The following is a 24758-nucleotide window of genomic DNA, read 5'->3' as shown; positions in this document are numbered from 1 at the left end:
ACCACTGGAGATCCCAGAGCCTGTGCAGTCCTGTCCTCGGCCCTCAGAGCTAACTGCACCTGAGTGAGCTGGCTTTGGCCCGTGAGGAAGCAGGCTGAGTTACTGCAGCCACAGGAGACTCTCAGCAGAGAGGAGGCCGCAGAGCTCCTGCTTCTCCTCCCGGCCTCCTCACCGTACTGCATCATCCTCAGCACCTTGTGGAGGAGAAGAGAACAGAAATGGGGCTCAAAGCAAGACATGATCTTCATGTCTCTGCTCTCAGTTCGGTGGCTTCCCATGGCACCCATAGCAAGTAAGCATCTGACCCTGGCCGAATACCTCTAGTGACAGGGCCCTCACGGCCTCCTAAAGTAGTCCCTTCCATTGATTGCTGCAACCAAAGACCAGTTTTCCTTTCCCAGAGATAAGCTCCACCTCTCCGTAAATTCTACTCATGGATCATACTTTCTGTCTCCCAGAGCCCCTTGGAACTCAACTATTCCCTCTCTCACCAAAGCAGCCCCTCAGATATTTGAAGACACCGTGTGAAGGACTTTCTCGCCCTAGTCACAGATTCTTCCTCAAGGACGGGCCACATGCTTTCTAGGCTTTCTGGCCTGTCTTGGTTACTCTGCTCTGGACCCACTTGAATTTGTTACTTGGTAGTAACCCCCAAACAGACTTTGCTAAGAGAGAAGAGCAGAAATGAAGGAGTGACATCCTCTGTGGGGTTCTGTGGCATACCTAAAAGGTTGCAGGAGCACCCTGGCACCTATCTCCATAGCCCTGACCACCTACAAAACACTCTAGTTCCTGGAGGTTTCCAGATTCTTCTTCCCCACCATGTGGGGTTAGGGGCTCATGTTCTCCCAGGTTTGCAGACAGATCGATGAGAAAACACAAGAAATAAGACTTCCTGGTCAGGTCATGGGGCACAGGATGACCTGGTAGAAGAGAGTGAAGGTCGTGGAGACCACTGGAGGGCAAAGGGCTGGCAGGACGGGAAATGGGGAGGGGTGGGGGAGTCCAGCATGCTTCAGGCTGCTCCTGGGCTATAGGCTAAAGCTGGTGACCTGGGGAGATGAGGGGTGCAGTAGCTCAGGATGTATGATGCTGGGATATTGCAGGGCATTTGGAAGGAAGATCTGTGCATGAGCCAAGTTTTGTTGACAGTGACAAGTAGACTGCCTTATCCATTGGACAGCAGAAAGCTGTGTCCTCAAAGATGTTCCAAGTCTAGAGAAGAATGATGCAGAGCCCATTAACCCTGCACCCCTAGTGCATGCAAATGGTGCATTTCTGACCCTTTTCCTTTCTGCCCCAGGCCACGCCCTGTTGCTCAGCACCACTGATGTCCCTACTTCTGAAAGTGCTACAGTGACCAGCGCTACGTTTCCCGCCCCGATGAAGAACTCTCCATGTGAGGCAAGTCTCAATGTTCCCTTAATTCTTGGACTGCTCATCCCACTCCTCACCTTGGGCACTTCCAGCCAAACCCAAACATAAGCAAAGTAGCCTGGGTAGTAGGGCTGCTTGTTCTCCTGGGGGGTGGGGGGAGGACAAGATGGCATTTTGGTCATCTTTTAGGCAGAGGGCATGCACCAACACGGTGAAGTTCCATCTGCAGAGGATCTTACCTTAAACACCCATACTCAGCTACACTGGACTCTTTGCAGTGGGGCCTCGATTGAAGCAAACCCAGAAAATATTTCCAAGGCACAACAGGGGAGGGTAACAGTGATCTACAAAAGACTTTTTATAAACATCCAGCTCTTGCAATACATTTCAAATTTTATAGAGCATCAAAAATTTGATCTACATAAATTTCACTAAGATATTGGTGGCATTCAGTAAGGTACCCCCAAAGCCACTTGCCTGGATGGTTCCTGTGGCTGTAACGTCTTTAGTGTGTGGACTGAGGGGCTTGCCATGTTTCTTAGCTTAAGGTCATAATGTCTAGAGAACAAGAAATGTGCTTAGACCTGAACGTGGCCCAGTGATTAAGCTCATGGACTCTGGAATCAATTGCCTGAGTCCAAGCTAGGTTCCACCACTGATTGGCTGTACAGTTTGTTTGGGAAGTTAATAACCTCTCAGGGCCTCAGTTTTCCCACCTGGAAAGTGGACACAATAGGAGTGCCTACCCCAAAGAGGAAAGGATTAAATAGGTTAATATGTACTCAGGCCTTATCACAGTTCCTGGCACAAAATAAGCGTGACAGTACTTAGCCAACAGTGCCTGGCACCCTGAGGAAACATAGGTAAGGAGAATGGGGAAGGAGGGAAAGGACATGAGCCAAAACCAGATTCCATGTTCTCCAAGAGCCCCACATGCCTCTGCTTCTTTGTGCCACCATCAACATCTTGCACTGAGTAGAAAGCCAACACAGGCTTTAGATTTGGCCAGTCCTCTCTTTCCGGAAACGCACAGGAGAAATCCCTTCCTGGCTTTGTTTCAGGAATGGCTACGTGCCCCCTGAGCAATTTGTTTCCTTCCAGGCTGTGGACTCGGTGAAACTGACCAGGCTCGCTTCCCCTGCGCTCCGTGGAGCCCCCAGGCCCTGGGGAGACAGGCTTCGGTGGCTCCGGGACACAGCTAAACTCAAGCTCTCCAGGCTTTTTGTGAGATACAAACTCACAGGCAAACACAAATAAGCATGGAAAAGATGTATCAATGAATTTTTTTTTAATCGGAAGAATGGTCAAATTAAATCTGAGGCTCCACTCTTAGTAAGCAAAGAGGGGTTCATGATGTGTAGCCCGTAGCAGCCTCACTCCCGGCTTGATTTTCTAAGCCAACGTTTGGCCAATTTCTCACCCTCTTCTAGTTCGTTTATGTTACCTTACTAGATATTACATATCTCTGTGAGCCACCTTAAGTCCTTTTTGGAAGAAGTCAGGGCACAAATGAATAGGTTCATTATGTGAAACTGTCTCTGAGAAACCCTGCTATCTGATGCAGGTGGTGGGTTACACAGTCATCGTTGACATTTCTGAGGTGCCTCCCAGCGGACTCCTGGGAGGGAAGGCTTCTTAAGAGGGAAATCTAAATGCGGAGAGGCGGTTGGCCTTCTTGAGAGGTCAGGGGGATCCTTAAAAGCATTTGATTTTTAAATGTATTCTTCACTTGATTTAACAGGAGCCTAATTTTAGAGTAAGAAATATCAAGGTTAAAAATGATATTGTTCTAATACTTCATCATTTCCCTGATAACCTTTGGTTGATCAATAGCTTAAACAGGTGTTTTGTTTTACTGGCCTGTTTTATTTTCCCTCCAGTCAAATTTGCTCTGGGCTATTTCTGCTATTTCCTGCCCTTTTCCAGAACTTGGCTCAGCAGGAGTAATGAAGGGAAGGCAGTGAGTCCATTCCTTTCTCAGCACACAGCTCGTTCGCATTCAGGTTTGCAGACCATTCATCTAGTGCTGATGGGTCTTGAATTCCCAGCGTTGGGGGAAATGTTTTCATCAGAAAAATAAATAACCAAAATAGAAATATGCACTTCCAGGTTTGTAAGCCCTGCCATTTATTTTATTCAGATCCTAAATGCAGAAGCTGCAAGTTGATTTCCTCCTCCCAGGTTGGCGAATGTCGGTGACAGGGGATGGTGAATTGCTGTGTGAACTGTGTGGGGTTACCTCGGGGCCTTCAAACCCCACCAACCTGAAAGGGGCCTTCATTGGCCTTGGGGACGGGTACAGGAAGGGAACACAAAGCAGAGATGGGTGAAAGTCTCTGATGAGGGTCAAGCCCACAGGGACCAAGAGGCTGGCCAAGCTCCAGGGCTGACACCCAGCACTGAGCATCTCCTCTTAACACAGACCAGTCCTGGGAGGCCTAGGGTCCCTCCAACTCTTGGGAGTTGAAGTAGTTGCAGAATATCTCAAAACGCTCGCTCAAGAAACCCCACAATTGTCATCGGATTCCCAAAAGGGAGCTGGCATCACCTTCTGTGCGTTTCCTTGAAAATCTAGATGCAGCCTGACCAGTAAGACTCTGTTTCTCCAGTTGCCGGCACTTAGAAAATGCAGTCAGTGGGGATTCCTAGGTCCCACCCCAGGCCTCCTGGATGACGCCCCAGAGCGGCAGGGCCTGGGAATCTGTATTTTTCAAACCCCACTCTCAGCGATTTGGATGCACATTGACACTTGAAAATACTTGGCCAGAGGTGCACCTGCCAGTTGTAATGGAAATTCTTTCTGAGTCGGTGCAGAGAGTCTTCCTCCACTACCTGTGATGTAACTTGCCTTTTAGAGAGATGAGTCAGAAGTGGTGAGAAATGACCCAGGCAGGGTTGGGGGGGTTGCATAGGCGGTGGAGACAGAAGGGGCCAGGAAAGCAGCACAGTCGAAGGCAGGTCAGATGCCCACAGATCGATCATGGAGACGTAGCCAGGATGCGCCTTTGTGCCAGGCAGCTTCCCGGGCATTCCAGAAGCCCGCCGGCTCCATCCCCCTGCCCCCCCCCCCAATGCCTGCAGTCCCCACCGCTGGCCCCGTGCCTCTCCCTGGCCAGCCTCGGCCTGCTCCTCCCTCGGGCCACACACTTGCGTACGGGGCATGAATATTTAAAGACCGATGCCTAGCCCAGCCACAAACAACAGAAAGAGTTTTTTTGTTTTTTTGGTTTTTTTTGGTTTTTTGCCTCCCCCAAGCTTTTCTCTGCGGGAAACTGGAGAGCCACTTACAATATTCAGATTTTATTTTATTTTTATTTTTATTTTGCGGAGCTCCAGTTCAAATAATTAAAGTTGCCACCAGGGAGGGGAGCCTTGCTGTGGCTTTCGTGTGCTCGCTCGCTCACTGTCAGCCCTGCTCTGTCCGCCTTGGCTGGGAGACACACTCGGATGTGTCTAGCATCGCAGCTGCTGGTAATAAAGAGGACGGGGAGAGTCAGGAGGGGGGGGGTCCGTCTCCGCCCCTCCCCCTGCCTTTCACACAGCCCAGAAGCCTGAATGTCTCAACAAGCCCCATGCGGTTTGAAATTCTATTTTATTTGAATAGCCTGCCTGTGACTAGAATATTTTAAACCGTGTTCTCAGGACAGAACAAGGCCTGGGAAGAGAAAAAGTGGGCTTCCCTCGTTCACTTTCCCTCTCTCCAAAGCATAAGCAGCTTTTCTTCTCCGAGCTGCAGGAACAAAAGGGGCCCAGGAAGTGGGATGTGACCCACTTGATGGGTGGCAACACCCAAGGGCAGGTGAGTTCCCAGCTGCTGGTTTTCTGACCTTGCCGCAGCCAAAGTCACCTCTGCCCTGCCCCCACACACATGTGCATGCACAGGGACATAACCCCTGGCACCCTGGAACACACCTGGGGCCTTTCTGCCCCTGATGTCAGCCCTGTGGTGATAAGGGGGTCAGCTTCGATTAGCCTGGGTCTCCTGAGATGAGGACAGAAGGCCACCAGCAGACCTCCTCAGGTCGGCAGGGGAACTGGCCTGCAGGGAAGGAGGTCTCCATTTGGTGTCATTAAAACCAGTAAATGTGGCCCAGAGGGACATGGGAGAGCAGCCTGGCATCTGAACTTGCCTTCTGCCATCTGTTAAGCCCTGCACAAAGCCCCACTGAGAAGGGCCCCCTAGGGCAGGCAGGGCCCTCAAGGCTGGAGGCCAGGGAATTTTTCAGCAAATTGCTCTCTGGTTGACTTGGTGAGACTTTTCAGGATGGCAGAGATCATTCCTGGACATGGGACCCATCCTTCCAAGGATCTGGCTGACAGGGTCTTCTCCAGCATCTCAGGATAACTCAAAAGCAAAGTAAGGTGAGCCATGGCTGGTGTTCTTTGGGTTTATGTAAACTGACCCCACTCTCTCCCCAGGGGGCAGACAAATAGCACTTTCAGACAAGATGAAGAGAAATTCTTTTCTGACTGTTTCGTTTTGAAAGTTTATTAAACTCAGTGGCAGAATCCTCCGTGGAAAGGCAAAAGACAAGGATGAGCAATCATAATTATTATAGGATGGCTTGAGGTAGAGGAGAAAACAGAAGGAGAAGGCTCTTCCTTTAGCAGCCCCCACTGATCCCTTGGCAAGGGCATTCTGCTCTGCTGGCTTTACGGAGCCGATCTGGGTGTGGGCGCACGCAGGGCTGCCCAGGGGGTGGGAGCAGCCCTTCTCAGCAAGGCAGGAGAGGAATGTACCCAGAGATGCATAGCCAGTAAATGCAAAATCAAAAGCAAACCCACACCTTTTAGTCCGAGCCTCATGCTCTTTCTGTCACACTGCCCTGCCCCCTGGGGGGGGGCAGGGGGGCAGGGGGGACAGTGGGACCTTCTCCACTTGTGGAGCGCTGCCGTGGGCCTGCATAGCCTCCCTGAGGACTGGCATTGCTCTTGCCTAACAGAGCCCCTGCCCACCCACCACAAACTCCTTGTCTCTGGAGGCAGGAAGGAGGCACCACCCCATTTTGTAGCAATCATGTTACCCACTTAGCCTCTCCCCAGGCTGAGACCAGTCGTTGGGCCTAATTCCTGAATGGCCAACGGGACATTGTTACTCACCGAGAGGACCCGAATGTGATGTGTGCATTGTGAGTGCCTTATTCTTTGCCCCATGTGGTCTCATTTGTTTTAGCAAATCAGGAAGGAAAAACTATTCCAAGAAGCCTCATGGTCTTGATTCTGAATAAGGTTGTCATTTCCTGGATCCATTCCACCTTCTATAGAACACGTGCCCATCTGGGGAGAAGGAGACCTTCTCCTCCCTCTCTTCATTCATCCTCCCCTGCATCCAGGCTGACTGCTGACCAGTGAAAGGACAAGCTGGTCCTTACCAGGCTCCACCTAGGACCAGCCTCTGCCCTTGTGTGGCCAGGCAATGCTGCCCAGACACCTTAGGGTGGCTATAGAAATCTTCTTTGTAAATAGGGACCAGAGCCACGCTAGGGGCATTCCAGGGTGACATCAACCCATCAGCTCCCACAAGCCCGAGCTCCTTGGGTCAGATATGTGGGAGCTGGAATCCAACCCCCGTCTCACCAAATGCCGTGACACCCACTGCAGTGACAGAATGCTCACGGGGAAGGCCAGCTCACCTTTGGACAGCTCCAGGCCTCAGTGCTTGCCAAATGAATTTGGTTGTTTTCCACTCTCTGTTCTCTCCCCAGTCCCCTTCACTCTTGGGAATCTTTGGGGAGCCAGGACAGGACTTGGAACGTGCTAGCTATGTAATATCCAGCTGGATCGCCCACTCTCTGCCCAGGGAGACATAATGCTGGGCCCCCCGCAGGAAGCACAGCGCCCCTTGGGCTCCCTCCTGCCCCGTGGCCCAACACACGTGACATCACCCATGTGCAAAGGAACCCAGCTGGTCACGCAGGGCCAGGACGAAGTGTAGTGTGGTGGGGAGAGCAGCTCCTTGAGGCTGCTAGGACCCTGGTGGGGTCCTGCCACTTTGTAGCGGGGGGATCTGGTGCAGATCACCTCAGTCTTCTCAGCTTCAGGAGCCTCTACAGGCCTGTCGGGAGAAACTGGTAGGTGGGCGTAAAAAGTGCCCAGCCTGGAGCTGGACACAGTGGATGCTTAATAAATGGGACGTGTGGTTTCTGCTTCTGTACCGCTACTGTTCCTATCATCACCGGCTCTGTGGCGATTCCACGATCAGAGGCTGGCGGCTGCCCTCTCTGAGGTCCTGCGTCTGGAGAATTTGCCGTCTGCTCTGCCCTGGATAACCTGGCAATAGAGGGGGTGGGGGATGTTGCCCAGCTCAGTGACTGGAGTCCAGGGAAGCTAATGCTCTCCCAGAGATAGACGGGTCCCTTACCCCTTCCACCATCCCACCAGCTCCTCTCCCCACCACCTCTTCCAATCTAGAGGGAAACAGCCTCTTCCAATCTAGCAAAAGTTCCTTTTCTCCACTTCCACCCTGGCAGCAGACACCCAGAGCTGATAATGTCACACTTTCACAAATGAGGAGGGAGCCGGCAGTGTGGCCACGTGGCCTTAAGACACAGTAGCATCGGGGCGCCTGGGTGGCTCAGTTGGTTAAGCGACTGCCTTCGGCTCAGGTCATGATCCTGGAGTCCCTGGATCGAGTCCCGCATCGGGCTCCCTGCTCGGCAGGGAGTCTGTTTCTCCCTCTCCCACTCCCCGTTTGTGTTCCCTCTCTCGCTGTGTCTTTCTCTGTCAAATAAATAAATAAAATCTTTAAAAAAAAAAAAAAAGACACAGTAGCATCTCCACTTTCCCCTGGGGGGACTCCTGGGAAAGGGACAGCTGCAGCATGTAGGGGGAATGACCTGAGAGAAAGAGAGGAAGACATGAAGGCACAGAGGGAGTCTGACGAAATGACCCGAAGCAGAACATCACATACCTGACTTTTAATATCTCTTTTTATAACTTGAGAACGAATGCCCGTTCTCTATCTTATTCTCTAACATTGCGTGTTTGTTTGGATTCAAAAACATGACTCACTACTTAATATGGAATGGCTAAGATTTTAGGAAGATACACCCTGTTTATCCTGTGGTTTTGGGGCCCCCCAGGAAGACCTGGGAGGCGTATGTCCCCTGGTTTAAGAAGCCCCAAGGAAGGGGCGCCTGGGTGGCTCAGTTGGTTAAGTGACTGCCTTCGGCTCGGGTCATGATCCTGGAGTCCCTGGATTGAGTCCCGCATCAGGCTCCCTGCTCAGTGGAGGGTCTGCTTCTCCCTCTGACCCTCCTCCCTCTCATGCTCTCTCTCTCATTCTCTCTCTCTCAAATAAATAAATAAATCTTTAAAAAAAAAAAAAAAGAAGAAGCCCCAAGGAAGAGCTCCCACCCCCACTGCCTTTCTCTGAAGTTCAAAGACCTCCTTCTCTTGTGTGACCTCACTCCTTCCCCCAGGGTCAGCATTAGGCCCGTAGATGGTGCGTTTTGAAGAGTATCTGTCCTGCCTCAGTCACCCCCAAAGTCCACCTCAACGATGCCTGTCCCCCACCCACTGGCTCATGAGTCACCCTGACTCTGACCTTGTGTCTGAAACTCTGGGAGGACCTCAGCTCTGGTAACCACTCACACCCGCTGTGATGCGGACACTATCGTAGGGCCTTAACCCGGGGCCTAAGCCTGTACCACTTTGCGTCGGAGAGGGAGGGGGTAGAGGGTAGAAGTGGTGCTGGAGGCATTTTCCAAACGGCTTTTGCACTGACCCTCTGGATGACTAAGATTTGAACCCCATTGTCAGTCTCTAAGGACCATCCTATATGCCTGTAATAACATTACACCCATACCCCGTATTAAGAACCCTCTATAATGTCAAAGACCACCGACCCTGCCCACCTCCACAGTCACCCTGTGAGGTGAATGAAACCTTGCCCATTCTACAGAGGAAAGGCCTCAGAGGGCTAGGAGACACCCCCAAGGTCACAGGCTACGGCATGCAGAAACCAGGACTCAAATACTAGTCTGCTAACTTCAAAGGTAGCTGCTCAACCGCTCCCCCACAAGGTAGTCAGGGGGTGGCCCCCTGAGCATGCAAAGGGTGGGCAGCTGCAGGGACAAGATCAGAGCCGTAGCTTGGAGCTTGGCTGGGATGGATGGGCACGCAGATGCCTGGCAGGAGTGAGGGAGGGAAGGTCACAGAGGTCTCTCAGTCAGGCAGTAAACCAGCAAGCACTCATTTCAAACCCACCATGTGGCCAGCCATGCTGGAGATAGACAGCAAGAAGCTGGGATCTCTTTGGAGTGTTTATTCGGCAGAAAAGTTAAAAATACTTTCAGGATGACCAGTCCTGGTCTCCAGGTAACTTAGGGATCACTCAGCTGCATTACATTAAAAAGCAAGCCAAAGTTCTTAACTAGAGCCCTCAAACACCCTAACTCTTTGTACTCTTGGGAAAAAGAAACCTTCCTTAGTCTGGGTCTGAGGTAGGGACCCTTCATAGCTGGTAAGCCAACTGAGGGAGCATTTTTTAAATATCAATCCCTTAGTGTGTGGCTAGGACTATGCTAAGAATGTCACTTGTTTTATCTCACCACCAAAACAGACTTGTGAGGCTTCATTACCCCCATTCACTGACGGAGACCCTGGGGCCTAGAGAAGTTAAGTGACTTGCCCCGGGTCGCCCTGCTAGTAAGAGGCGGAGCCAGGTTTTAGACGAACATCCGTCTCCCTTGAAGGTCACTGGACTTAATTTAGGTCACCTGAGTTTGAATCCCAGCTCTGCCCCTTATAATTCACGTGACCTCAACCAAGTCACTCTCCCCCTAACTGGGGATAAAAATAGCTGTTTCACTTGCTGCAAAGATCAAATGAAAAGTGAAAACTCTTTGTAATCCCGGCAGTGTTTTATGGATGGAAACAATGATTATTATCTCCTCTTTGCACAGGCAGGCAGAAGTCAGTCCACCATGAATTCAGACATCATGTGTGCTCTTGTTTCTCTTCTCGGTCAATAGCAACATGTGGGAAGATTGGGAGCATTATTTTGCACAGTGCCTAGGATTAGCACCAGAAGGACATGCCCCATGAATCCGCTTAATCGATCATTAATTACACAGCATAACCCTGGTCCAGGGTAAGCGCTAACAAGGAGACTCCTCCTTGATGCTCAAGGATCCAACAAACATGGCCCTACTGAGATCTCTGAGCCAAAATAATTCTCCCCTCAGGACCTAGAGCGGGGAAGCTGCTGGTGCCTAGCATGTTACCACCCCCTCCTATGATGCAGTTGATGCTGCCAGGACACATGCTAATGGCCCAAAGCAATCAACAGCAATTGTAATTGCAGTCGGACATAATTAATTTAATACCTTTGAGCCATTCAAAATTAATACTTCTCTATTACATGATGAAACTGAGGCATAGGGAGAATTACTGTCAAGGCTCATGGGTGTGAATAAAATCCTCCTGGGCACTTGGCAGAGATCCGGATCCAATTCAGAATCCACCTGCTAATCGTGGACCCTTGTGGCTCCTACTGGAGACCCTGATGACACATTCAAAAGGCCATATATAGGGGGGCACCCTGTTGAAAGCAGAGGCTCTCCCCAACTGTCAGAATAAATACTCCCCAAGTGGCCCTGGGCCCCTGCAGACACTCATGTGCCTGGGGTCCATTCTCTTTCCTCTGTCCACTTTCATTGCACAGAGTCAATGCCGTTCCCCAGCTAGAGGATTACAGAGCTGTCTCGCAGCATTGTCCCCATCACACACAGAGAGATGGAGGTACAGAGGAGGCTGTTAGCTTCAGATCATACCTTCGCAATGTAACTCAAAAGAAAATATCACCTTTTCTTCCTATAAGACGGGGAAGATAACTCTCTGGGGAAACTGGAAGAAAGAACACTGAACTGAAATTTTTAAATAGAGCTTCCTTCACGCTGTCCCTTTCTATTTTTTTTGTGAGCTGTTTATCTCTAACATGGTGTTCCCTGCCCGCCCTTTCCGATGCAGGAGGAGGGAAGTAACATTGATTGAGTGTATTTGGTAACTGGGCACTGGGCTCCTTAATGATCTTATGACAGTCCCCCAGCGACTCTCTGAGCAGAGTATGTTTGGCCCCATTTTACAGATGAAGACTGAGGCACCAATTATGCCACAAATAAAGACAGAACCTCTCTTTGATTTCAAAACTCGTGCTCTGTCCGCAGCCCTCATTCCCCAGAAGCGCCCACTTTCCCTGGTCTTCCCCAAAAAGCCCGCACGAGGCAGGCAAGAGAAACTCATTCTTCCCTAAGGGGGTGGAAAGAAAGTACTCTTTTTTCCCCACTTTCAAATGACATCAGAACCCTCCCTTGCTGCCATTTTTTAGTATAGTGTTTATTTTTTTTCTGATTACAAAAGTGCTCTCTGTTCATTGCAGAACACTAGGAAAATACGTGAAAGCATGAAGAAAACTGAAATCGCCCACAGTCTTACCCCCCATCGGTAACCCCACTTACCACGTTGGTACATTTCCTTCCAGACACATGGACGTCTATTTGAGCAGAGTGAAAAGGGTTTATACAAATTTGGCATCATACCATATAAGTATTTTATGTCTCCTTTCTTTACTTACTATTATATTTTCCTGTATCAGTGTTATTCTTCATAAACATCCTTTTAATAGCTGTGTACACTACATTTATTTTATTGTTTTTGTTCAGGTTATCAAAAAGTAGATGTTCATTGTAAAAAATTTAGGAGACCAAAGAAGGGAAAAAAAAATACCAGTAACTCCATAACCTCACCAGCCAGGGATCCCACAGTTATTATTTTTGTATATAACCTTCATGTTTTCTTGCTGTGTTTTCAACAAAGGGGGCATGTAGGTTTCCCTGGCTGGCTGTTTCTGGCTTCGAAGCGATGCCTCAGAAAGGAGGAGACATGGAGTGCTGTTTTCAGAAAGGATCTCAATCTTTTAAGTCCCCTACATGGCCAGGAATCCAGCATTTCTTAAGCCTCCATAATTGCAAGTATTTGCCAGCATATTTTATTTGCTTGTTATCAAAAAATCTGCATCTGGTCTGCTTCTTGCTGTGTTGGGTTGATTTTTCATTAGGCTATTTATAGCTAGGGAGTTGGTATTTAGTTTTCTTTCCAGGTGAATTAGGAGATGGAATACAAAAACACTGGGTTTTGCAGTGAGTCAATACTCTCAATTAAAGTTAATAAGAGACCACGTTGAAACCAAGGAGCTCTTAAAATTACCAGTTCACACCCGAATCACAGCCCCATGGCAGCTTAGGTTGGGAAGGAGCCTTAACCTCCATTCAAAGCTTGGATGTGTCTGACAACAACTCCAATCTCGGTTTCCCAGTCACTGCTGGATGACGGGGTCCAGGCTGGGGAATATGGGGGGAGCACACACCACCCCCAAGCAAGCTCATATTTGAGCCTCTCTCTCTGTTAAAAAGCATTTCCTTCCGTTGAAGTGAAATACACACTAGAGCATCCATCCCGGCTTTGTCTGTCCTGCAGGAATTCACACAGCCCTTCAGAAAAAGGAAGAAAGGTCGCACATTCCCCCTCACGGCATGACCTACATTTGGGGGTGCTGCATGCAGAATGGACATTTTTTGATACCACGGAGTCTCTTTTGTTCAACTTTAGCTTAAATTCCACGCTGATATTTTTTTAATATGTTCAAGAGATTGTTGTAAAGTTGCCCCGAGGTATGCATAGCAAACACGGGGTATATTCTCAACATAAAATTGCAATAATTACCTCTGGAGGAGGAAAGGGCCATGAGAGAAATAATAGCAATAGGCCTAGCCATAATGCTACTCTTGCCTTATGTACAGAATTTTAATTAATAAAATGACAAACACTGGTAGCACATAATTGGAAAGTCTATCAGGCCCCACCGAGGTGGGGGAGGTGGGGAGCAGGGAAGACCCTTGTGAAAGGGTCGGATGGAGCCAGGAAATATAATTACTGGTGGCACGTTCCTGGTGTTGTCTCTTCTCACTTGTCTCATTTGCTGTCTGCGTATCAGAGTTTATTAGTCAAAAGCTATCGTTCATAACCTGTATCTACCAGGACATGTCTAGAAGGATCAACATTTTTATTGTTACAGCCTCCAACAAGTGGTATTTCTCACAAACATTACTTAGGATTTGTAGATGTCTCATATTTGTGTGAATACATTTGTCATATATATGGACACACACACACACACATATGACGACTCATTGTCTGGCAGAGACAAAGGATGCAAATGGTTTAAAGCCCTCTATCTCCCTAATTCCTCTGTTATGAAGGTATTTCTGGGCTACAATCTTGTTAAAATATAAACTCTGACTTGGCAGCCCTGGGGTGGGATTTGAGACCCTACATTTCTGATGAGCTCCTGGGTCATGCCAATATTGCTGGTTTATAGACCACACTTGGAGCAACAAGGATCTAGACAGCCTTCACAATACACCCCCCAAAGATTTAAGTCTTACCATAACATGTTATGTGTATGTAGCGCTATTGATATTGTAGAAACAGCATAGACCATAGCGTGGAATCCAAGTCTGCAGCACATGGGCTCAGCGTTGATCATATCCACAGGAAGGAACATTGTGAACAGAAAATGAGACAGCATATGTACAAGTGCCTAGCGCAGCTCTCTGGTATTCAATAAATAGTCAACTAACAAACTATCCTCTAGGCCCCCAGATGGAAGCTGGTCTTAGTAAGATCTAATTCCAAGAGTGTTTTTTGCCCGCTCTGAGCACCTGATCCTTAACTGTCAGTATCAAGTGAGGTATCAGAGGGGTTCTTTTATCTGAGACTGTATTTATAAGGAAAATGGAAGTCTTGGAGAAGGCCTTGAGCCTGCAGTCTGCCCTAGAAACCACAAAGAGTCACTCTGTACACTTACATACAAATAATGAATGAGGGATATTCAGAAAGAATTGACGTCAGTCCTTGAAGTCTTCTAATTAAGAAATTGGTAAGAACCTGACCCTGTAGGTCCAAGAAGATGGTTCTGGTCCCATTTGCATCTTTAGGTTATCCCTGCTCACCCTCAGGGCTATCCTCAGTCTTGGCCCAGGGATGACATGGCAGCCACGCAAAGGCCCTCTGCTGGGGTCTGTGTCCTCCCCCTTGCAGGAAAGACACTCCTTGTACATCTTGGTGATGGTGGGTACGTGTTAAGCCATTTTTTAGTTATTAAGAATTACCTCTTACTCGAAGTCCAAGTGAGAATGGACCCCTCACCGAGAAGGCCAGGCTACTTCTAGCTCTAAGTAGCCCCTCTTCCCAGTGGTCTCCGCCTAGGATGTGCTTTAGAATCACCTGGAGAGATCTGAAAACTGCTGACACCCAGAACCTTCCCAAGACCAATTAAATCAGAATCTCTAGGGTGAGAACTCAGATACGAGTAGTTGTGAAGACTCCCCAGGTGATTCTAATTTGCAGCCCCGGTTGAAAGCCACTGGTATCACCATTTCATTCACAACATGTGGGCTCTACTTCCACATCCTTTATCTCAGTCTTACAACCACCTTTTAAGATGGGCAGGGAAAGTATGGCTATTATCACAGGTTCATCTATAAGGAAATAGAGGCTCAGAGGAGCTAAGTGGTTGGCTTAAAGTCACACAATTGATTCACTTGGATATTGGAGCACAAACCCCTGTTTATCCCATCGTCAATAGGCAAGAAACAAGGATAGTCTGATAAGCCACCCGAGAGTGAATGTTGATGCAAAGGGCAATTGCTTCCAAGGCATTCCAGAAAGGAAGCGGGATGAGTCATAGGAGCACAGGGGCAAGGCTGCTTCTCTGCAGATCGTGATGCAGTGAGTCCAGGATCAGGCCAGAGATGCTGCATCCAGGTAACACCCATGACACCATCCTGAACATCACACTCTGAGTAGCAAAGCACTGACTGACTTCTAGAGGTAAATCTGGAATGACTAGGGATAACTACAGGTGAGAAGTAGGCCAAGTGAAAGACCAGAGGTTCTAGACTGCTTATATCTGAGGAAGAACAGTATCACCTGAATATATCACCTTACTAAACACTCAGTGGATGAAAAAAAAAAAAAAAAAGGAATGGCCAGAAGACATACTTTGCTAGCCATTCACTGGCTGCCAGTTTGCAGTCTTATACCAAACCTTTTGCGTCTGTTTCTAGAAATAGACTTTGCCGAAACTTAGTGCATGCCTTGGCTTGAGTTGTAGCTGAGATACATGTTTTCTGCTATAAATATATGTGGTGGTATTGTAAGATGAAAGGAAAGTCAAATTTTTAACTCTCCTATGTCTTCACCATCAAGTGGCTCTGTTTACTCCCCCTTTTGGTACACTCAGCACAATTGCAGTTACTCATTTAAATTCAGACTTCCTGGCTACATGATAAGCTTCGTGAGAACAGGGAAGATACATATAATATGCAGTACAGAATAGGTATGTGGTAAATATTTATTGAATGAATGGATGATCATCTCAAAGACTGATACCAAGAGGGATCCTGGTAGACCTCCTCAAGAGCTAGGGAAGCCATCTCTTGGCAGCCAGTACCGTTCTCACTTTCCAGGCCCTATTGGCCTAAAATACAGTGCAGGCAGGTGGAGAAAGCTCAACAGTCAGCAAGCCAATGGCCCCACTGTCAGTATGACAGAACTCTACCTCACTGACATGCTCAGGTCACTGGCAGACTCTACTTCAGACTGAAAGTTTCCTAAGAACAGCTGAGAACTGGGCCATTTCAACTACAGCCAAGTTAGCTGCAAGATGCCTGGATCCCCTTCCCTTCCCTGGAACCCACCCCCTAGAACTCAACCCCTAGAATGCAGGAAAGTGCTAAGGAGCTTCACAGGTGCAAAGTTGGTTTCTGTCCCTGAGAGGGGACTGGGTAAAGACAGGAAGCTCTTCCTGGAAGTGTATAAATCTTTATATATTCTGACACTGATCAGCTCCTACCGTGTGCCCTCACTTGACAACGACTGTGAATACAAGATAAGACAGTCCCTGCCTTGAAGGAACTTGTGGTCCATGGAGGATGGAGGGAAGACAAGGCAGCAGAGCTGTGTCCTATGATGATCCCAATAGCCTCAACTGTTAGATTTCAGAGGAGGGGAAAGTCATTCTGAGACAGATGATAAGAAAAGTTTCCCTGAAAATTAAATAGATTGAATTTTTTTTAAGTGATGAGAAGGAAAGAAGAGGTAGAGAAAATGGAAGGATCAAAAGCACAGAAGCAGAAAAATGCATGTCAGGTGCAGAGCTGGTATGTAGACTGACGTGAGGGAGCCTAAGGACTAACATCTATTGGGCCCCCACGTTTGGACTACTGGGTGAAAACTACTTGTCTGGGTGCTCTAAGGTAATACAGTTTTTTAGTCACTGCAAAACACAAAGCAGGCTTATTTAGAAATCAAAATGCCCATCTGATCAGAACTTCAACCTCACTTTAAAGTTAGGGCTTCTTGGGGCACCTGGGTGGCTCAGTCAGTTAAAGGTCTGCCTTCAGCTCAGTTCATGATCCCAGGGGCCTGGGATCGAGCACTGCATCGGGCTCCCTGCTCAGCAGGGATTCTGCTTCTCCTTCTCCCTCTGTCCCTCACCCCTGCTCTGCTCTCTCTCTCTCTCAAATAAATAAATAAGATCTTTTAAAAATTATTTAAAAAATAAAAATAAAGTTAGGGCTTCTTTCCTCCCCTGCCCTGCCATGCTTGGCCCTACTGCAGAGGAGAAGCCTGAGATCAGGGAAAGGATCATTGATCTCTCTTCTTCTTCACTCAGCTCTCCTCCTTTTCAGTCTTCTGGCTTAATTGTGACCCTTCAAGGTCTTAAGTGCAGAGAAAAGAAAAGAGGTTAAGGGGAAAAAGAAAATCTCATTCCACCAGACCTGTTGTGGTGATCTGGCACTGGTATTCTCTGGATGTGACAAGGCTTACTGGTTTTCACAGGAGGGCACTTTGGTGGTTTCTTGGGAGATTTACCTTTCTCCTCACCCCCTCCACTATGGCTAGGAATCTTTCACCTTGACTAGGATATATGTATCATTCCAGGTAATCACTTACTCTTTCCTCTGTCCTTGGGCATCTTGAGATGCCTGCAGCTTCTTTCTTCTGAGTTCTATTTACCCCTTCAAGAAGCCCTCTTGGACAAGATCTAAAATGACCCACATGGGCTCCCGTGTACATGGCTCACTGTAGTCTATGTGTAATGCTCATGCGTGTTGTATACTGCCAGACTCTGGGAGTACAGGCCATTCAGTGCTTCCACCTTGCCTTTGTTCTGCCATTAGAGCAGCCAGTCAGCCCCTTGTTCATGCTTTGGATTTTCCAGGTAGGAGCTAGACAGTATTCTATTGAGCTCCCCAAACTGCAGGGGATTGATATCAGGTGCTCAAGGGGCTATCATTAAAACTGCTCTCTCTCTCTTGACTTGGGATGAAGAGGGAACCTTCTTTGCAGGAGAGTAAAGTGAGGTGGAACTCATGATATACAAAAAGCACATTCCAAAAACTCTCTCCTAGTAGTCAACCACCAACTTTTTAAAAAATCCAAAGTATGGATGAGAGATTAAGAACTGTGTAACCTGTTTTTATCCACCCCCTCATGAGAGTCCTGTATCACTGTGCTGTCAGACATCCTTTTGAAGTGTAGGATCTATTGTGTCAGTGCTTCAGCCGAAATGCCTTTTTTACCATTTTGTTACACTATTTGTTATCTCTCATTAAATTGTCACTATAATCCTATAAGGTAGATAAACCTATTCTCATATTAGAGAATACAGAACTGAGCTTCAAAAGGACCAAAGTGACAAGAACAGTTTTTGAATCCAGATCTCTCTAATGCAAACTCTTAGACCATTCTAGGGTGGAGGATACATGTGGCTCAGCATAAGTACTCAATAAATATTCATTGAATGCCTAAAAAGCTTATTTTCTTAGATTACAGAGGAACACGAATGCTTTGATATTAATTGATAGGGAGTGAGAAACCACTGAAGAGTCACAGATGGCAGGGGTAAACAGGAAGATGTGATCGAGATACACAAAAGAATTTAGAAGGGAGAAAGTAGAGAGGGAGAGGCACTTTAAGAGGCCATGGAGAGAGTTGAAAGAGTAAGTTATAAAGGACATTGTGACTGCTACTTTGTTAGAGTAATGAGAAGAGAAGCCAGGTTAAAAGAATTTAAAGAAAGAATGGGCAACAAGGAAATAAAAGCAGTTACATGCCAGTTATCCACGATGTTAACATCTGAATGGAGGTACAGAAATAGGTTGCAAGTCAGAGCAGCTAGCAGGATCAAATAAAGGATATTTTTCTGGCACAGGTGAAAGCCGATCTTATTTGTAGACAGGAGACCCAGAAGGCAGAAAGAGTCTGAAGGTGCTGGAAGTTTCTGAGAGAACAAGGACTAGGGGGTGGTAAAACATGAGGGATTAGCATAGAAGAAAATGAAGGATGCATCTTCCTCTAAGACAGGAAAAGAAGAAAGAAGGTGGATAAATAAACACCTATGTAAAGAAGAAGGATGAGGTGGAGGGGGAGAGGAGGAGGAAGAAGAAGAAGAAAGAGGGAGAGGAGAAGGGGGAGGAAGAGGAGGGAGAGGGGAAGGAAGAAAAAGAAAGGAAGGAAGGGAGGAAAGCAGAGAGGCTAAAGGAGATTTCACCTAATATAGTAAATCTTTATCAGTAAAGTAAGAATCAAAATAATGATCAAGAGAGTTAGGTACCAAGAGGTAATAGCATTAGTGTTTGAGGAAGAGTTTGGAACACCCATTGTGCTGTGGGTGTTCAGAAATCAACTATGGAAATCAACAGTGGATGAATAAGTACCACTAACCATCCAGGGCATTGAGGTTCAACATTCTGATTTCACAGAAGTCCAAATCAGCAATATTCTGTGGCCAAGGAGCAAAAGGAGAGAAAGGATGTGGCAAGCAATATCCCAAGCTAGGCACTGCAGGGCATGGGCTAAGGGCTGAGAGAGGTTAGTTGACAATGGTAGGATTAAAATTTCTAGTCATGGCATCCAGACTGCACAAGGAAGCAAGTGAGGTCAGGAAAAACAATTAACAGATTTGTTAAGTTATCCAGGGAGTGCTCATTGGTGACAAGTACTTTTGCTACACTGGATTTGGGAAAGGGGAAGGTATAAGGGAAGAAGTATAGTTATAGACCAGGCTTACCTGACTCAGGCTCTCAGAAGTAGAACAGCACTTGGGCATCCCAGTGCCAGGTGTGACCTCGTTAGTGAAGAGGTCATGTGCAACAAAGTGGAAAGTTCATGGTATGTGACCTCTTTGATCAAATTGTGAGGCAACCTTGAGCTCAGGGACTGGGAGAAAAAGGAATGGTCATTTACAGAAAAGCATGTCTTCAAACAATGAGAAACAAAGAAAAGGGGGCACCATAGCGGATGAAAACTCTTGTTTTCCAGAGGATATATTTTACCTTCTATTCTACAATAGCCATTTTTTTAATTACAGGATCTGAACGGGAATATTTGGGACAATTATATGCTCTGGTTGTCCTAAGTTTTAAATGTTGTTTATAGATTGTTTCTATAAAACACAAAGATCAGAGACCTCGTTATAGTATATACTGACTCAGGGCATGACTGCCCTTAAACTCTTTTAGAAATATTAGCTACAAGAGGGCACGTTCTGCATGGAGCACTGGGTGTTATGCACAAACAATGAATCATGGAACACTACATCAAAAACTAATGATGTAATGTATGGTGATTAACATAACAATAAAAAATTTTTTAAAAAAGAAATATTAGCTACAGTCCCTTTCATATGTCTAGGGAACAATGCCATAGGAACCTTTAATCAAGACACGATGAAAACATATGATTGTAGCTTCCTTTTGTCAAAATGGATGACAAGTATACTTGTATACTTGAAGTATCTCAATACGAGATTTTTGTCTCAACTTTGCCTACAAGTGCCCACAGGTATCAAGTCATAGAGTCTCCAGTTAGCTAATACAAGGTATAGTATCATTCAGATAAGATTATTAGAGTCTGGGGAGGGGAGAATAAAAATCTATGATACCTAAGGCATTAAAGAAATTGAGTCATAAAATCACTTGTCCAAGATCACAAAGTGAATTGGGGCCACAGACAAGAATCTTTGGATCCCCTTTAAGAAGTTCATTTACTATCCCATGGATCTCAATATCACCTCAGACACAGAATCTGGTGAAACTTAGGATCAACCTGAAAAAAATTCCAAAATTGTCCATCGTTGTTCCTGCCCAACTCCTTAAACCTTCATGAAAGCCATTTTGGGAGACTGAGCAAGATCAGGCAGCCACCAGCTTTCCTTCCTGGGCACCCTTGGCTGAGTCTCCAACAATATCTTTGAGAATTCCAGGAAGGGGACCTGAGGCTTCCTTTTAACATTAACACCTGTCCTCTGGCTCTTCTCTCCCTTGCAGCTCCGAATGTCCTGGCTCATCCGTGGAGTCTTGCGGGGAAATGTCTCTTTGGTGCTGGTGGAGAACAAAACTGGGAAGGAACAAAGCAGAATGGTCTGGCATGTTGCCACCAATGAAGGCTTGAGCCTGTGGCAGTGGACGGTGCTGCCTCTTCTCAATGTGGCTGACAGGTGGGCCTCCATCCATTCCTGTCACTCTCTTTTCCTCGATCAGCCAAAAGGCAGAAAGGGGTCATGTCTTCCCCCCACCAACACGTCTACCCAAGATACAGATCCCGATGAGCACATACATGTGCATACATACAAATATGTACATATACACACACACACACATATACATGCACACACACTTTCTGCAGACTTCTAGGGAGCACTGAGTTTCTCTGTGGGATTTCCATGCTAATGAGCCCTCATCTCTTGCATCTCTGGCCTGGCCTGATTGGCTGGCTCCAGTGTCTGTAGCAGGAAGAAATAAAACTGAACAACTCATCTTATTGCCAAATAATAATCAGGCTTTATACGTATATCACATTTTCTCTTAATTAATGCATTTTGCCTTACTTTCCCATTTGACATTTTATTTATCCCTTATTAACAGCAAAATTTGTGACATGGGTAATACAGATCTTATTATGTTCCCCATGCCTGCCCTTTCACAAGATTCTCATCGAGAACCAAAGAGTTACAGCACCAGCAAGTTGGCCTCAGAGTGAGGACTGGTACTCAGGTCAGTCCAAGTCCAGGGCTTTGTGGAGTCAGGTCCCTGAAGCAGGTAGATGAGGGAGACGACAAAGTCTTCAGTAAACAGAGGAGGACTTCTACCAGAGGCCCTGGGTCCTATTTGAATTCTATACCCAGTGGCTTTGTGACCTTGAACCTCTCTGGGTCTCAGTTTCCTCATCTTTATTTTATTTTTTTTTAATTTTATTATGTTATGTTAGTCACCATACAATACATCATTAGTTTTTGATGTAGTGATCCACAATCCATTGTTTTCGTATAACACCCAGTGCTCCATGCAGTACATGCCCTCCTTAATACCCATCACCGGGCTAACCTATCCCCCCCTTCCCCCTCCCCTCTAAAACCCTGTTTGTTTCTCAGAGTCCATAGTCTCTCATGGTTCATCTCTCCCTCCAATTTCCCCCCCCCTCATTTTTCCCTTCCTTCTCCTAGTGTCCTCCATGCTATTCCTTATGTTCCACAAATAAGTGAAACCATATGATAATTGACTTTCTCTGCTTGACTTATTTCACTTAGCATAATCTCCTTCACCTCCATCCATGTTGATGCAAATGGTGGGTATTCATCCTTTCTTGATGGCTGAGTAATATTCCATTGTATATATGGACCATATCTTCTTTATCCATTCATCTGTTGAAGGGCATCTCGGCTCTTTCCATAGTTTGGCTATTGCGGACATGGCTGCTATGAACATTGGGGTGCATATGGCCCTTCTTTTCACTACATCTGTGTCTTTGGGGTAAATACCCAGGAGTGCAATTGCTGGGTCATACGGTAGCTCTATTTTTAAATTTTTGAGGAACCTCCACACTGTTCTCCAAAGTGGCTGTACCAACTTGCATTCCCACCAACAGTGTAAGAGGGTTCCCCTTTCTCCACAACCTCTCCAACATTTCTTGTTTCTTTCCCTGTCCATTTTTGCCATTCTAGCTGGTATAAGGTGGTATCTCAGTGTGGTTTTGATTTGGATTTCCCTGATGGCTAATTGATGATGAACATTTTTTCATGTGTCTGTTAGCCATTTGTATGTCTTCTTCAGAGAAGTGTCTTTTCATATCTTCTGCCCACTTTTTGACTTGATTATTTGTTTTTTGGGTGTTGAGTTTGAGAAGTTCTTTATAGATCTTGGATACCAGCCCTTTATCTGTAGTGTCATTTGCAAATATCTTCTCCCATTCTGTGGGTTGCCTCTTTGTTTTGTTGACTATTTCCTTTGCTGTGCAGAAACTTTTTATCTTGATCAAGTCCCACAAGTTCATTTTTGCTTTTGTTTCACTAGCATTTGGAGATGTATCTTGAAAGAAATTGCTGTGGCCAATGTCAAAGAGGTTACTGCCTATGTTCTCCTCTAGGATTTTGATGGATTCCTGTCTCACACTGAGGTCTTTCATCCACTTTGAGTTTATCTTTGTGAATGGTGTTAGAGAATGGTCGAGTTTCATTCTGCATGTGGCTGTCCAATTTTCCCAGCACCATTTATTGAAGAGACTGTCTTTTTTTCCATTGCATGTTTTTTCCTGCTTTGTCAAAGATGATTTGACCATAGAGTTGAGGGTCCATATCTGGGTTCTCTATTCTGTTCCATTGGTCTGTATGTCTGTTTTTGTGCCAGTACCATGCTGTCTTGGTGATCACTGCTTTGTAATATAGCTTGAAATCGGGCAACGTGATGCCCCCAGCTTTGTTTTTCTTTTTCAACATCTCCTTGGTGATTCGGGGTCTTTTCTGATTCCATACAAATTTTAGGATTGTTTGTTCCAGCACTTTGAAAAATGGCATTGGAATTTTGATCGGGATGGCATTGAAGGTATAGATTGCTCTGGGTAGCATAGACATTTTAACAATGTTTATTCTTCTGATCCATGAGCATGGAATATTTTTCCATCTTTTTGTGTCTTCTTCAATTTCTTTCATGAGTGTTTTGTAGTTCCTAGAGTATAGATCCTTTACCGCTTTGGTTAGGTTTATTCCGAGGTATCGTACGGTCTTTGGTGCTATTGTAAATGGAATCGTTTCTCTAATTTCTCTTTCTACAGTTGCGTTGTTAGTGTATAAGAAAGCAACTGATTTCTGTGCATTGATTTTGTATCCTGCCACATTACTGAATTGCTGGATGAGTTCTAGTAATTTGGGGGTGGAGTCTTTTGGGTTTTCCACATAAAGTATCATGTCGTCTGCGAAAAGAGAGAGTTTAACTTCTTCTTTGCCTATTTGAATACCTTTAATTTCTTTTTGTTGTCTGATTGCTGTCGCTAGGACTTCTAGTACTATGTTGAACAACAGTGGTGAGAGTGGGCACCCTTGACGTGTTCCTGATCTTAAGGGAAAGGCTCTCAGCTTTTCCCCATTGAGGATGATATTCGCTGTGGGTTTTTCATAGATGGATTTTATGAGCTTGAGGGATGTTCCCTCTATCCCTATACTCTGAAGAGTTTTAATCAGGAAAGGATGTTGTATTTTGTCAAATGCTTTTTCTGCATCAATTGAGAGGACCCTATAGTTCTTCTCCCTCCTCTTATTAATGTGTTCTATCACATTGATTGATTTGCGAGTGTTGAACCACCCTTGCATCCCGGGGATAAATCCCACTTGGTCGTGGTGGATGATCCTTTTAATGTATTGTTGGATCCTATTAGCTAGGATTTTGTGGAGGATTTTGGAATCCATATTCATCAGGGATATTGGTCTGAAATTCTCCTTTTTGATGGGGTCTTTGCCTGGTTTGGGGATTAAGGTAATGCTGGCCTCATAGAATGAGTTTGGAACTTTTCCTTCTGTTTCTATTTTTTGAAACAGCTTCAGGAGAATAGGTATTATTTCTTCTTTGAATGTTTGATAGAATTCCCCAGGGAATCCATCAGGCCCTGGACTCTTGTTTTTTGGGAGGTTTTTGATCACTGCTTCAATCTCGTTACTGGTTATTGGCCTATTCAGGTTGTCAATTTCTTCCTGTTTCAGGCTTGGCAGCTTATAGGTTTCCAGGAAGGCCTCCATTTCATCCAGATTGCTCAGTTTATTGGCATAGAGTTGTTGATAATAATTTCTAATAATTGTTTCTATTTCCTTGGGGTTAGTCATGATCTCTCCCCTTTCATTCATAATTTTATTAATTTGGGTCCTTTCTCTCTTCTTTTGGATAAGTCTGGCCAGTGGTTTATCAATCTTATTAATTCTTTCAAAGAACCAACTTCTAGTTTCATTGATCTGATCTACTGTGTTTCTGGTTTCTAATTCATTGATT

At 46.1% G+C, this 24758-nt stretch overlaps 1 protein-coding gene across 1 annotated transcript in view; it reads left to right on the top strand.

Moving 5' to 3' along the window:
• ALK (ALK receptor tyrosine kinase) overlaps window positions 1–24758 on the top strand; it is a 687757-nt gene that overhangs the window by 563266 nt on the left and 99733 nt on the right. The window contains exons 8-9 of the mRNA XM_035000834.1: window positions 1304–1404; window positions 20775–20944. Coding sequence (XP_034856725.1) covers window positions 1304–1404; window positions 20775–20944 — 271 coding nt within the window. The remainder of the gene's footprint in view (window positions 1–1303; window positions 1405–20774; window positions 20945–24758) is intronic.

The sequence above is a fragment of the Mirounga leonina genome, unplaced genomic scaffold (assembly GCF_011800145.1).
Source record: "Mirounga leonina isolate KUSES-001 unplaced genomic scaffold, KU_Mleo_1.0 Mir_125, whole genome shotgun sequence".
NCBI classification, from domain to species: Eukaryota; Metazoa; Chordata; class Mammalia; order Carnivora; family Phocidae; genus Mirounga; species Mirounga leonina.
This window is presented reverse-complemented; position numbering and strand designations above follow the sequence as displayed.